Genomic DNA, 13742 nt, shown 5'->3' with positions numbered 1-13742 from the left:
TTTTTTTTTTTTTTTTTTTTTTTTTGAGACGGAGTCTCGCTCTGTGGCCCAGGCTGGAGTCAGTGGCCGGATCTCAGCTCACTGCAAGCTCCGCCTCCCAGGTTCCTGCCATTCTCCTGCCTCAGCTTCCTGAGTAGCTGGGACTACAGGCGCCGCCACCACGCCCAGCTAGTTTTTTGTATTTTTAGTAGAGACGGGGTTTCACCGTGTTAGCCAGGATGGTCTCGATCTCCTGACCTCGTGATCCGCCCGCCTCGGCCTCCCAAAGTGCTGGGATTACAGGCGTGAGCCACCGCGCCCGGCTAGTGTTTTGTATTTTTAGCAGAGACGGGGTTTCACCTGGTTAGCCAAGCCATTACATTTTCAATCATGTTTTGGACTGCTCTGTGAAGCAGCACTGAGTTATTAGAAAGTTAATTCAGTAGTGAGCAAAGTCTTTATACATGTTTAGCTCTTGTACATTTCAATAACTTAGGTTGTAGGTATAAAATGGAAACAATTTATAAATAGAAATACATATTTATCAAGTTTTACATAATAGCATTATATAACTTGTGCAGAAGATACTCTTTTTTATTTTTATTTTTTATTTTTATTTTTTTGAGATGGAGTTTCGCTCTTCTTGCCCAGGCTGGAGTGTCTCGGCTCAGGGCAACCTCCGCCTCCTGGGTTCAAGCGATTCTCCTGCCTCAGCTTCCTAAGTAGCTGGGATTACCGGCGTGCGCCACCACACCCAACTAATTTTGTATTTTTAGTAGAGACAGGGTTTCTCCATGTTGGTCAGGCTGGTCTTGAACTCCCAACCTCAAGTGATCTGCCCGCCTCGGCCTCCCAAAGTGATGAGATTACAGGCGTGAGCTACCGCGCCCGGCCCAGAAGATATTCTTATGTCTGATTCTATGACCAACGAAAATTGCTATATAAATGAGAGGGTAAAATGCTTTTCTTTTTTTTTGTTTTGTTTTTGATTTTCATGTCTAACAGTAAAGAAGTCCATATTTATCGAAAGAAGAAAATTACATTTCCCTTTACTTTTCCATTAAAATTTCAAATTTTTAAAATTATTATTGTTACACGTACAGTCTGGGTTCTTAAAACTTTCATTAAAGTTTAAAAAGTTTAGATAAGCTGGGCGCAGTGGCTCAAGCCTGTAATCCCAGCACTTTGGGAGGCCGAGACGGGCGGATCACGAGGTCAGGAGATCGAGACCATCCTGGCTAACACGGTGAAACCCTGTCTCTACTAAAAGAATACAAAAAACTAGCCGGGCGAGGTGGTGGGCGCCTGTAGTCCCAGCTACTTGGGAGGCTGAGGCAGGAGAATGGCGTGAACCCGGGAGGCGGAGCTTGCAGTGAGCTGAGATCCGGCCACTGCACTCTAGCCTGGGCGACAGAGCGAGACTCCGTCTCAAAAAAAAAAAAAAAAAGTTTAGATAAGATTTTATAGAGCAATGGCTTTAGAGTCAGGAGGCATCTGGGATATAGTTTTGTGCGGTTAGCAGTCACTTCACGTTTTTTGGTCTAAGTTTTCTCATTTGTAAGTTGTAATGGAGTTTTACCTAAATGACCCCATAGATCCCTTCTAGTGCTAGCCTTCTGTGAGTTTTGGGGTAGTTTTAAAATAATGTAAGTATCACAGGAATTGTATAATGTAAGTTAACTTCCTTGTTAACTTATGAAGGGCAAACTGATAAGAATCTAAGAACAAAATCTTCCATTGCATTTAAAATAAGAGTCTAATCTTAACAATTTAAGATGGCTAACAAATAGAACACAAGAGACTGGCGTGTTCTTCCTATTTATTATCTCCTTCAACAATAATCGAAAATAAAATGGGTGCTTTGGGAGGCCAAGGTGGGAGAAATGCTTGAGGCCAGGAGTTTGAGACCAGCCTGGGCAGCAGAGAAGACCCCATCTCTACCAAGAAAATACAAAAATTAGCCAGGCATGGTGGCATACGCCTGTAGTCCCAGCTACTCAGGAGGCTGATATGGGACAATCATTTGAGCCCATGAGACTGAGGCTGCACTAAGCCAAGGTCACACCACTACACGCCAACCTGGGTGACAGAGTGAGACCTTGTTGAAAGAGAAAGAAGGAAGGAGGGAGGGAAGGGAGGAAGGAAGGAAGGAGGGAAGGAAGGAAGGAAGGAAGGAAGGAAGGAGAGAGAAGGGTATGTAAGGAAGGAGAAGGGATTGGAAGGAAGGAAGGAGGGAGGGAGGAAGGGAGGAAGGACAAACAAATGGGAAGACATTCAGTTAATAAATGAAGTCTTGTCAATGCTACCTGCTGTCAGCCTTTGAAAAGAGTAATTTGCCATCATGGAATCTCAAGAATGAAAATGCTGAATTAATCGACAGTATTCAGCAGCAGTCACTACTCCAATAAATAAAAGAATGAAATATTTGCACTGTTTTTTTCTGGTTTATCATAGTGATCTTTTACCCATAGAATTTTCTGACTCAACAGAACCCCCCCCTTGGGATTTTACTGTAGTGTAAATAGTAATATATAGTATGTATAATTATGGTAACTTTACCATAATCATGTTGATTAATAGCAATTTAAAAGCCCATTTCTCAATATGTTAAGTTTCATATCTTTTAAAAATTGTGAATCTCTTAAAATATTTTTTGGTTTTTATTTCATGGTACTATAGTTGTTCTGACTCATGAATTTGAGGATGCCGCTGCCCTGTAGGGCCTAGGCTATACATTTTTAAATGTTAGTATGTATATGATGTTTTCTTTCCCAAAGGCTTGACATCCTTTAGCCTCTTAACAACCTTGAAAGGAAAGGTTAGCATTATCCCTCTTTTAAAGCCGTTTTTACAGCTAAGGCCATCTCCGGATACATTTTCCTGTATTAGAATTATGAAATGAAAGGATGAAACGTATATTAATTACCTGGTTCTACCATAAATGAGAGTGATTTGACCAAAGTTTGGAAAGAACTTTCTTGCAGGGAATACTGTTTTTCTTCTCTTTTTCCTTATGGTAAAAAACCCTGTCTTGTATATAGTATGTGCAATATAAAATATATAAATTTTATATATATATAAATTTTTAGAGGCTGAGCACGGTGGCTCACGCCTGTAATCCCAGCGCTTTGGGAGGCCGAGGCAGGTGGATCACCTGAGGTCAGGAGTTTGAGACCAGCCTGGCCAAAATGGCGAAACCCCGTCTCTACTAAAAATACAAAAAAATTAGCTGTGCATGATGGTGCTGGCCTGTAATCCCAGCTACTCGGGAGGCTGAGGCAGGAGAATTGCTTGAACCCGGGAGGCAGAGGTTGCAGTGAGTGGAGATTGTGCCACTGTAATCCAGCCTGAGCAACAGAGTGAGACTCCATCTCAAAAAAAAATTTTCTTAGTGAGTCAGCTAGAACACTTAGCTCATTTCTTTAATTTTATTCTAAAAATTCACATTTCTTTCTAGTAATAGGTAAGTCAGGCCATGTGACACATTTGCGTCCTTTTCCAGATGTCCGGGTATAAAGGTAGAGGAATAGTGGTTAGGGAACTCAGAAAATGGGACATCCCAGAGGTCACAGTGAGACGAGATCGCGCCACTGCGCTCCAGCCTGGGTGGCAGCGAGACTGCGTCCCAAAAGAAAAAAGAAAAAAGACAGTGGGGCCTCCTAGACCTTACATTTTCCCCTTATTGCCTTAGACAGAATCTAAAATAATAACCGTTTATTTTACCAGCGGGAAATGGGGACACAGAGATGTTACATAGTTGCCCAAGGTCAATACAGTTGAGAGATGGAGCCGGACTCAAACACAGTTTCAGAACCCACATGTGTAGTCCCTGCACTGTGTGGCCTCTCAGTGGCTCAAGCTTTTAGCCACAGTTTAATTTACACAGGCGTCATCAACTGAAAGGCATATGCTGTTCCTGTGGTCCCTTAATATTCAAGTCTGGGTCTGAAAAAGAAATGATTTTGGCTTTTCCCTCCACGATCCTCAAAATCTACACCACACCACTAAATGTACTATCAACCTCTGCTTTTAGTGTGATTCTCCTTTTTTAATTTATTTTTCATGTTCATATGTTCAATGAACATTTATGTCTCTGCTATATGCTAGTCATTGTTCTAAGCAATGGGACTGTAAAGATGGCCACATTTATTGAATATCCAATCTTGTTCCAAAAATAACTTGAGACTAGTCTTCAAAAAAAGTTTTTTTTGAAGGGGAACCAAGATCGCTAAGACACTGTCCCCTCCCTCCTAGCAACCACGACCTGATGGAGATACTTTATAAAAAATTACAATATGAGAAGTGCCTGCTAACAGAGATATTTCACAAAGAACTTTACTTTTGAGCAGAGTGTAGCAGGTGGTAAGTTGGGGAATGACAGAGAGGGGGAATGTTAGCAGCAGGGCATGGTTTGGTGTGGCTGATGAAAGGGGCACATTTTCTTGGAGGATAGGGTAGAAGTCAGAGAAGATAACGTTGAAAAATGTAGACAAAGGCCTCTTTCTTGTGGTTGTCTCTTTAACAAAATTATTTCTAATACTGTTTATTGTTTTAAAAGAAAAGCAGAGAAATGAATCTAGAAGGAAAGAATCTAGACAAACTTCCAATGGCCTCAACAGTTACAAAAATACCCAGTCCGTTAATAACCAAGGAAGGACCCAACTTGCCAGAAATCAGACAAGGAGGCCAGTTCGCTGTGGAGTTTCACAAAACGCAGGATCTTCTCTTCAAAAAACCTGCAAGGCAGACCATCATGACTACGGAGACGCTGAAGAAAATTCAGATTGATAGGTAAGGAGGGAAGACATTTGGCAGTGGACTTATGTATTTATACATGGATGAGAGAATGGGTGCCCGGGTGGCTGACTGCTCTCTTCTGCGGGTTAGTCATTACTGTGTATGCAAAATGACTGCTGAGAATAAAATTAGCTAAAGACTGCCTAGAGGCAGGGTGATATGAATGGAAAGCAAGGCGGCTATATGATATCGCATAAGTTATTAAGTCTTTTCTGTTTTGTTTCTTTCTTTTGAGACGGAGTTCCGCTCTTGTCGCCCAGGCTGGAGTGCAGTGGCGCGATCTCGGCTCAGTGCAGCCTCCACCTCCCAGGTTCAAGCAATTCTCCTGCCTCAGCCTCCTGAAGAGCTGGGATTACAGGTGCACGCCACCACACCCGGCTAATTTTTGTATTATTTAGCAAAACCCCAGGTTTCACCATGTTGCCCAGGCTACTCTTGAACTCCTGACCTCAGATGATCCACCTGCCTCTGCCTCCCAAAGTGCTGGGATTACAGGCGTGAGCCACTGTGCCCGGCCGTTTGTCTTTGTTTCCAATTTATTTTATTTATTTTTTAAATTTTTTTCTTTTTTTTTTTTCTTTAGACGTATACCTGCAGACTGTTTATTTTTTAGAGAGAGGTCACTCTGTAGCCCAGGCTGGAAGCCAGTGGCTACTGACAGAGATATCGTAGAGCATGCCGCCCTCAAGCGTCTGGCTTCCAGTGATCCTCTCACAGGGCTGGGACTACAGGCGTGCTGGCTGTTTTCAATTACTGAAAAATGAGAATGGGCCGGGTGCCAGGGCTCACACCTGTAATCCCAGCACTTTGGGAGGCCGAGGCGGGCGGATCACGAGGTCAGGAGTTCGAGACCAACCTGGCCAACAAGGTGAAACCCAGTCTCTACTAAAAATACAAAAATTAGCCAGGTGTGGTGGTGCATGCCTATAATCCCAGCTACTCAGGAGGATGAGGTAGGAGAAGTGCTTGAACCTGGGAGGCGGAGGTTACAGTGAGCCGAGATGGCACCACTGCACTCCAGCCAGGGCAACAGAGCAAGACTCCGTCTCGAAAAAAAAAAGTGACAACGATAGCAACCTTGCAACATTAGTGTAAGGGTTAGAAATAAGGCTTTAGTGGCCGGGCGCGGTGGCTCAAGCCTGTAATCCCAGCACTTTGGGAGGCCGAGACGGGCGGATCACGAGGTCAGGAGATCGAGACCATCCTGGCTAACAGGGTGAAACCCCGTCTCTACTAAAAAATACAAAAAACTAGCCGGGCGAGGTGGTGGGCGCCTGTAGTCCCAGCTACTCCAGAGGCTGAGGCAGGAGAATAGCGGAAACCCGAGAGGAGGAGCTAGCAGTGAGCTGAGATCCGGCCACTGCACTCCAGCCTGGGTGACAGAGCCAGACTCCGTCTCAAAAAAAAAAAAAAGAAAAAAGAAATAAGGCTTTAGCCTAGTGCCTGGCACAAATTGGTAGCTATTGTGATGCTTTATCCATTAATAGCTACTTTATAGCTATTTCTTATTATTCTATATAGCCAAATTCCAAACTGTGTTTTAATCCTGAGGGTTTCTTAAAGGCAGTCTAAATTCCCATTGTCTCATAATTTTTTATTGTCAGCTGCCTCAGTGACAAAGAAGCCTGTTAAGAGGGTGTAACATTATGTTGAGAACTTTTGGTAAATGAGAGTTTACTGCAATTACCCAGGGCCACTAGCTGTATCCAGTCTGAAGTCTGTTTTTGAAAAGTTTTACTGGAATATGGCATTGCCCATTTGTTTATACGTTATCTGTGACTGCTTTCATGCCACAGTGCAGAGCTGAGTCATTGCCAAAGAGAACTTATGCCCTGCAAAGCCAGATGTTTACTATTTGTCCCTTTACAGGAAAAGTTTGCTGACCTCGGTATTAGACCCTAACCAAGGGTAAGATCTTGCTAAAGTCAATCTGGCCCAGATCTGCATCAGACAGAAAGGCATCCTGCTTATAAATTGCCCGGTTCATGTGCTTTTCATTCTCAGTGTGTGGCTCGTATCTTTTCCTGAAAAACCCAAAATACCAGTCGCAATTATTTGTAGGGGATTAGTTTTAGATTTATATTCCATAGGAAACCCAGGGTGTGCTCACAAAATGTACATCTCCACCAGATATCCAGAATCAAAGTGGAAATCAAAATATCAAAGACATAAAAACTACAACAGGCCAGGCGTGGCGGCTCACACCTGTGATGCTAACATTTTGCGAGGCCAAGGTGGGAGTAAGGAAGGAGACCACTGCTACTCCTGCTGCCTTCCTCCCCGCACAGTGCCTAGTTCACAAGACAGGAGGAGAGAAAAAGCAAAAACCTAGAAAGAAACAAAAGTAACATAAATAGCCAGACAACCTCGGCACCACCACCCGACCCTAGGAGTGAAACAAAGTAATAATAGTAACATCAATCCCTGACCTAAACTACTTGTGTTATCTGTAAATTCCAGACACTGTATGGAAAAAGCATTGTAAAACTTTTTCTTCTGTTAGCTGATGCATGTAGCCCCCAGTCACGTTTCCCACGCTTGCTCGATTTATCACGACCCTTTCACGTGGACCCCTTAAAGTTGTAAGCCTTTAAAAAGGCCAAGAATTTCTTTTTCGGGGAGCTCATCTCTTAAGACACGAGTCTGCTGATGCTCCCAGCCGAATAAAAAACCTCTTCCTTCTTTAATCTGGTGTCTGAGGAGTTTTGTCTGTGGCTTGTCCCGCTACAGCAGAATTGCATGAGCCCAGGAGTTTGAAACCAGCCTAGGTAACATATGAAATCTCATCTCTACTAAAAATTTAAAAAATTAGCTGGGCGTGGTGGTGTGCACCTGTGGTCCCAGCTACTCTGGAGGCTGAGGTGGGAGGATCACGCAAGCCTGGGAAATTGAGGCTGCAGTGAGCCGTGATTGTGCCACTGCACTCCAGCAGGGGTGACAGTGAGGCCCCATCTCAAAAAAAAAAAAAACTGAAAAAGCAAAACAACAACAACAAAAAAACTACAACACTTTATGAATTTAAAATGGGAATTTGTAGGAAGTTTGTGTATGCTTTCCTTGCTCTACTCATCTTTATGTATTATCGTCTTATTGCATTGAATTAATAATTACTTTATCGTAACATACTACTGTCAAAAGACAAAATTGCAACAAATCTAAATATCTTAATTGGCTTTTATTTGCAATTCTAAATCAGGCAACACCTCCTTCTATGAAGTAGAAGTATTGTTCTGATGACCTGGGCAGAGGAGGTTGGCTTTACAGGCAGAAAAGGGCTGAAGAAAGCAGAAACAGAGAACATAATGTGAATGGTCTTATCGAAGTTACTTTCCTGGCTGCAGGTGGTGGCTCACACCTGTGATCCCAGCACTTTGCGAGGCTGAAGTGGGAGGAGCGCTTGAAGCTGGGAGTTCAAGACCAGTCTGGGCAACATAGCGATACCTCATCTCCACAAAAATGAAAAAAATTAGCTGGGCATGGTGGCGTGCTTTAGTCCTAGCTACTCAGGAGGCTGAGGCGGGGGAGGACCACTCAAGCCAGGGGGGTAGAAGTTACAGTGAGTTATGATCATGCCACTGCATTCCAGCCTGAGTGACAGGGTGAGACTCTATCTCTAATTAATTAATTAACAATTTTAAAAATCACAAAGTTACTTTTCTTTTTTTTTGGAGACAGAGTCTCATTCTGTTGCCCAGACGGGAGTGCAGTGGCACGATCCTGGCTCACTGCAACCTCTGCCTCCTGGATCCAAACGATTCTCCTAACTCAGCCTCCCAAGTAGCTGGGATTATAGGCACGCGCCACCAGGCCCGGCTAATTTTGTATTTTTAGTGGAGACAGGGTTTCGCCAGTTGGCCAGGCTGGTCTCCAACTCCCGACCTCAGGTGATCCGCCCGCCTCAGTCTCCCAAAGTGCTGGGATCACAGGCGTGAGCCACTGCGCCCGGCCACAAAATTAGTTTTCTTGGAAAGATTAAAGCAGAGGGGACTTCCTTACCATGCCAGCTAAAACTGGCTATTCTCTCTCTCCCTTGAGTTCTTTGTTATGGAAAATAGTAACTATAATTATTGCCAACTATGTCAAAACATTTAATAGCAGTTTTTAATTTTTATTTTATTATTATTATTATTTTGAGACAGGGTCTCACTCTGTCACCCAGGCAGGAGTGCAGTGGCACAAACATGACTCACTGCAGCCTCGAACCACCCTCCTACCTCAGCCTCCTGAGTAGCAGGGACTACAGGCATGTGCCACCATGACCAGCCTTTTTTTTTTTTTTTTTAATTATAATTTTTGTGAGATCGGGGGATCCACAATGTTGCCCAGACTGGTCTTGAACTCCTGGACTCAAGTGATCCTCCTGCCTCAGCCCCTCAAAGTGCTGGGATTATAGGTGTGAGCCCTTCTGCCCGGCCTAAACAGCCGTTTTTTTTAACACTCCACTTAGGAGAGTATCATGAAGAACAGCGACTAGGCGTTAGGAAACCTGGATTATATATTTCCAGCTCTTTCTCAAACTAGTTATGTGACCACAGGCAAGTCACTTAACTTTCCTGAACCTGGTTTACTCATCTCGAAAATGTGAACATTTGGCTGGGTGTGATGGCTCACGCCTGTAATCTTAGCACTTTGGGAGGCTGAGGTGGGCAGATCACTTGAGGTCAGGAGTTTCAGACCAGCCTGGCCAACATGGTGAAACCCTGTCTCTAATAAAAATACAAAAATTAGCCAGGCGTGGTGGCATGTGCCTGCTACTGGTGGCATGTGCCTCCCAGCTACTCGGGAGGCTAAGGCAGTAGAATGGCGTGAACCTGGGAGGTGGAGGTTGCGGTGAGCTGAGATCGCGCTACTGCACTCCAGCCTGGGCGACAGAGCGAGACTCCATCTCAAAAAAAAAAAAGAAAAAAAGACCCAGAAGGAACATCATAATAAAATTGGAATTATCCCAGGAATGCAAAAATAGTTTAGCATCAGAAAATGTAAAAAAATAAATAAAAAGAAAGATCAATAGATGCAGAAAAGACATTTGGCAAAATTCAACATATAGTCATCATTTAAAAACCAATACCAAAAACCTCTTAGCAAACTAGAAATTAAAGAAAACTTTTTTTTTTTTAGCCGAGTGATGTGGCCCATACTTGTAATCCCAGCTACTCAGGAGGCTAAGGCGGGAGAGTCACTTGAACCCAGGAGGCAGAGGTTGTAGTGAGCCGAGGTAGAGCCACGGCACTCCAGCCTGGGTAACAGAGCGAGTCTGCATCTCAAAAAAAATAAAAATAAAAATAAAAACATGTAAAACTACACGTATTACTTAAATAAAACACACAAACACATAATAAAAGTATCACAACATGCTAGAGAATAATAATCACCAAATTCAGAAGAGTGTTTATCTTTGGGGAAGATTGTGGAGACTGGGACTAGAGACTTCAGATATATCTGACATATGTAATCTTTAAAAAAACCAAGTCTCTACCATGGTAAAATATTTAAATTTGGTGTTACATACATAAATATTCATTATTTTATTCATTATACTTTCTAAATTTTTGAAATATTTCGTAATTTTGAAAAAGTTAAATCATTAAAACAAATTTTTTTTAAAAACCTAATCAAGCTTTTGCATTTTTTCTTTTTTTTTTTTGAGACAGAGTCTGGCTCTGTCACCCAGGCTGGAGTGCAGTGGCATGATCTCAGCTCACTGTAACCTCTGCCTCCTGCATTCAAGTGATTCTCCTGCCTCAGCCTCTCAAGTAGCTGGGATTACAGGTGTGCGCCACCACACCTGGCTAATTTTTGTATTTTTAGTAGAGAAGGGATTTCACCATGTTGGCCAGGCTGGTCTCAAACGCCTGACCTCAGGTGATCCACCCACCTCAGCCTCTTGAAGTGCTGGGATTACAGGCGTGAGCCACTGCACCTGGCCTGGGTCTTAACTTGTGTGACTTCTGCAGCCCTTTGTGAATGTAGGGAAATGCATATTTTTTATATGTATATCAATACATATATATAAATATTATATATATATATATATATATATATTTATTGAGACCAGGTCTTGCTACATAGTCCCAGTTGATCTCAAACTCCTGGGCTCAAGCAATTCTTCCACCTCAGCCTCCCAAGTAGCTGGAATTAGGGCGCATGCCACTGCACCTGGCCTGAAAATATGATTTATTTATTAATTTATTGAGATGGAGTCTCGCTCTGTTGCCAGGCTGGAGTGCAGTGGTGATCTTGGCTCACTGCAACCTCCAACTCCCAGGTTCCAGTGATTCTCCTGCCTCAGCCTCCCGAGTAGCTGGGATTACAGATGCACCACCACCACGCCCGGCTAATTTTTTTGTATTTTTAGTAGAGACGGGGTTTTACCGTGTTGACCAGGATGGTCTTGATCTCCTGACCTCGTGATCCGCCTGCCTCAGCTTCCCAAAGTGCTGGGATTGCAGGCGTGAGCCACCACGCCGGGCCGAAAATATAATTGATTAACTCATTTTTTTGTTGGTCTGTTTCTCCTTACAGGCAGTTTTTCAGCGATGTGATTGCAGATACCATTGAGGAGTTGCAAGATTCGGGTACTTACAACAGTCTCCTGCAAACTTTGAGCAAAGAGAGGGAAAACAAAATGCATTTCTATGACGTCATTGCCAGGTCAGAGTAATGTTAGGTTTACTTGCTTTGCTGTATTTTAAAGTGCTGAAACACTCTTACTGGAAATCCTTGAATGTTAAAGCAAACCAGCCATGTACTTTCCAGGGAAGATTACTAGAAGTCAGAATTTGGGTTTTCTTCCTAGTTCTGCTGGGACAGTAAGTCAGATTTCTAGGCCTTCGTTATCTGTATTTACAATATGTCAAGACAATTCTTCCTTTTCTAGTAATCTTTCTTAAGATTGAATTCGGCCGGGCGCAGTGGCTCACACCTGTAATCCCAGCACTTTGGGAGGCTGAGGCGGGCGGATCACGAGGTCAGGAGATCAAGACCATCTTGGCCAACATGGTGAAACCCCATTTCTACTAAAAATACAAAAAATTAGCCGAGCATGGTGGCAGATGCCTGTAGTTCCAGCTACTCGGGAGGCTGAGGCAGGAGAATGGCGTGAACCCGGGAGGCGGAGCTTGCAGTGAGGCGAGATCGCACCACTGCACTCCAGCCTGGGCAACAGAGTGAGACTCCAATTTAAAAAAAAAAATTTTTTAATTCATTGAAAATCACTGAACAATAACAAATGAATGCCAAGGACAGTTTTTCTTTTCCAAAACTTTTCAACTTACAAATTCTTTCTAGAACTGCTTTTTTTTTGTTGTTTTGGTTTGTTTTGTTTTTTTGAGATGGAGTCTTACTCTGTCGCCCAGGTTGCAGTACAGTGGCATGGTCTCAGTTCACTGCAACCTGTTTCCCAGGTTCAAGCAATCCTCCTGCCTCAGCCTTCCAAGTAGCTGGGATTACAGGTCTGCGCCACCACGCCCAGCTAATTTTTATTTTTAGTAGAGATGGGGTTTCACCATGTTGGCCAGGCTGGTCTCGAACTCCTGACTGCAAGTGATCCACCCACCTCGGCCTCCCAAACTGCTAGAATTACAGGCGTGAGCCACTGCACCCGGCCTGGAACTTTCTTTGGATGTCAATCCTGTAATGATTGATCCTGAATTTTTCTTGTCCTTTTTTGCTTATTTACCATCTGCATTGTTTTTTTCCCATTCTTAGAGAGATTTCCTTAACTTTGTCTTCCAACTCGTTCTTTTTTTTTTGAGACAGAGTCTCTCTGTCACCAGGCTGGAGTGCAGTGGCACAATCTTGGCTCACTGCAACCTCCGCCTCCCAGGTTCAAGTGATTCTCCTGCCTCAGCCTCCCTAGTAGCTGGGATTATAGGCACCCATCACTGTGCCTGGCTAATTTTTGTATTTTTGGTAGAGACAGTGTTTCACCATGTTGGCCAGGATGGTCTCGATCTCTTGACCACATGATCCACCCACCTTGGCCTCCCAAAGTGCTGGGATTACGGGCTCTTTTTCTTTTTTTTCTGAGACTGGGTCTTGCTCTGCCTCCCAGGCCGAAGTGCAGTGGCACGATCACAGCTCACTGTAGCCTCAACCTGGGTCCCAGGCCCAAGTGAGTAGCCGGGACCACAGGTGTGTGCCACCATCCCTGGCTAATTGTTTTATTTTTGTAAAGTCAGAGTCTCACCATGTTAACCAGGCTGGTCTCAAAATCGTGGGCTCAAACAATCCACCCACCTCGGCCTCCCAAAGTTCTGGGATCATGCCTGTAACCCCAACCACAACTGGCCTTATCTTCCAACTCTTGTGTTTAATTTTTCAAAATGTTATGCTAACATTGATTGCTAAGAGCTCGTCCCTGAGTTTTTCATTTTTTATGGTATCTTTTTTGTCACTCAGGCTGGAGTGCAGTGGCATAATCTTGGCTCACAGCAGCCTCAACTTCCTGGGCTCAAGCAGTCCTCCTGCCTCAGCCCCTCAAGTTGCTGGGGACCCAGGCATGCCCAGCTAATTTTTTGTATTGTTTTGTAGAGATGGGGTTTTGCCAGGTTGCCCAGGCTGGTCTCGAACTCCTGAGCTCAAGTGATCTGCCTGTCTTGGCATCCCAAAGTGCTAGGATTACAGGTTTGAACCACCATGCCCAGCCTTCTCATATATTTCTAAGAACATTAATTATCGTTGTCTTTGTTTTAAATTGTCTTCTGTTTCTTGTATTGTCTTTCTTCTCTCTGAGTTACTTTTTCTACCGTTTGTTTTAGTTCTGTTTTGTTTTGTTTTGTTTTTGAGACAGAGTTTCACTCTTGTTGCCCATGCTAAAGTGCATGCGCCCGCCTCGGCCTCCCAAAGTGCTGGGATTACAGGCGTATGGCACCTGCCTCAGCCTCCCAAAGTGCTGGGATTACAGGCGTATGGTACCCACCTCGGCCTCCCAAAGTGCTGGGATTACAGGCGTATGGCACCTGCCT

The 13742-nt window shown here is 43.8% G+C and overlaps 1 protein-coding gene across 1 annotated transcript in view; it reads left to right on the top strand.

Annotated features, from left to right (window-relative positions):
• Positions 1-13742, top strand: part of IQCG (IQ motif containing G) — a 70113-nt gene that overhangs the window by 16776 nt on the left and 39595 nt on the right. The window contains exons 5-6 of the mRNA XM_023214883.2: positions 4538-4770; positions 11299-11427. Coding sequence (XP_023070651.1) covers positions 4538-4770; positions 11299-11427 — 362 coding nt within the window. The remainder of the gene's footprint in view (positions 1-4537; positions 4771-11298; positions 11428-13742) is intronic.

Source organism: Piliocolobus tephrosceles, chromosome 2 (assembly GCF_002776525.5).
Source record: "Piliocolobus tephrosceles isolate RC106 chromosome 2, ASM277652v3, whole genome shotgun sequence".
Lineage (NCBI taxonomy): Eukaryota > Metazoa > Chordata > Mammalia > Primates > Cercopithecidae > Piliocolobus > Piliocolobus tephrosceles.
The sequence above is the reverse complement of the archived record's forward strand: the minus strand, read 5'-3'. Positions and strand labels throughout refer to the sequence as shown.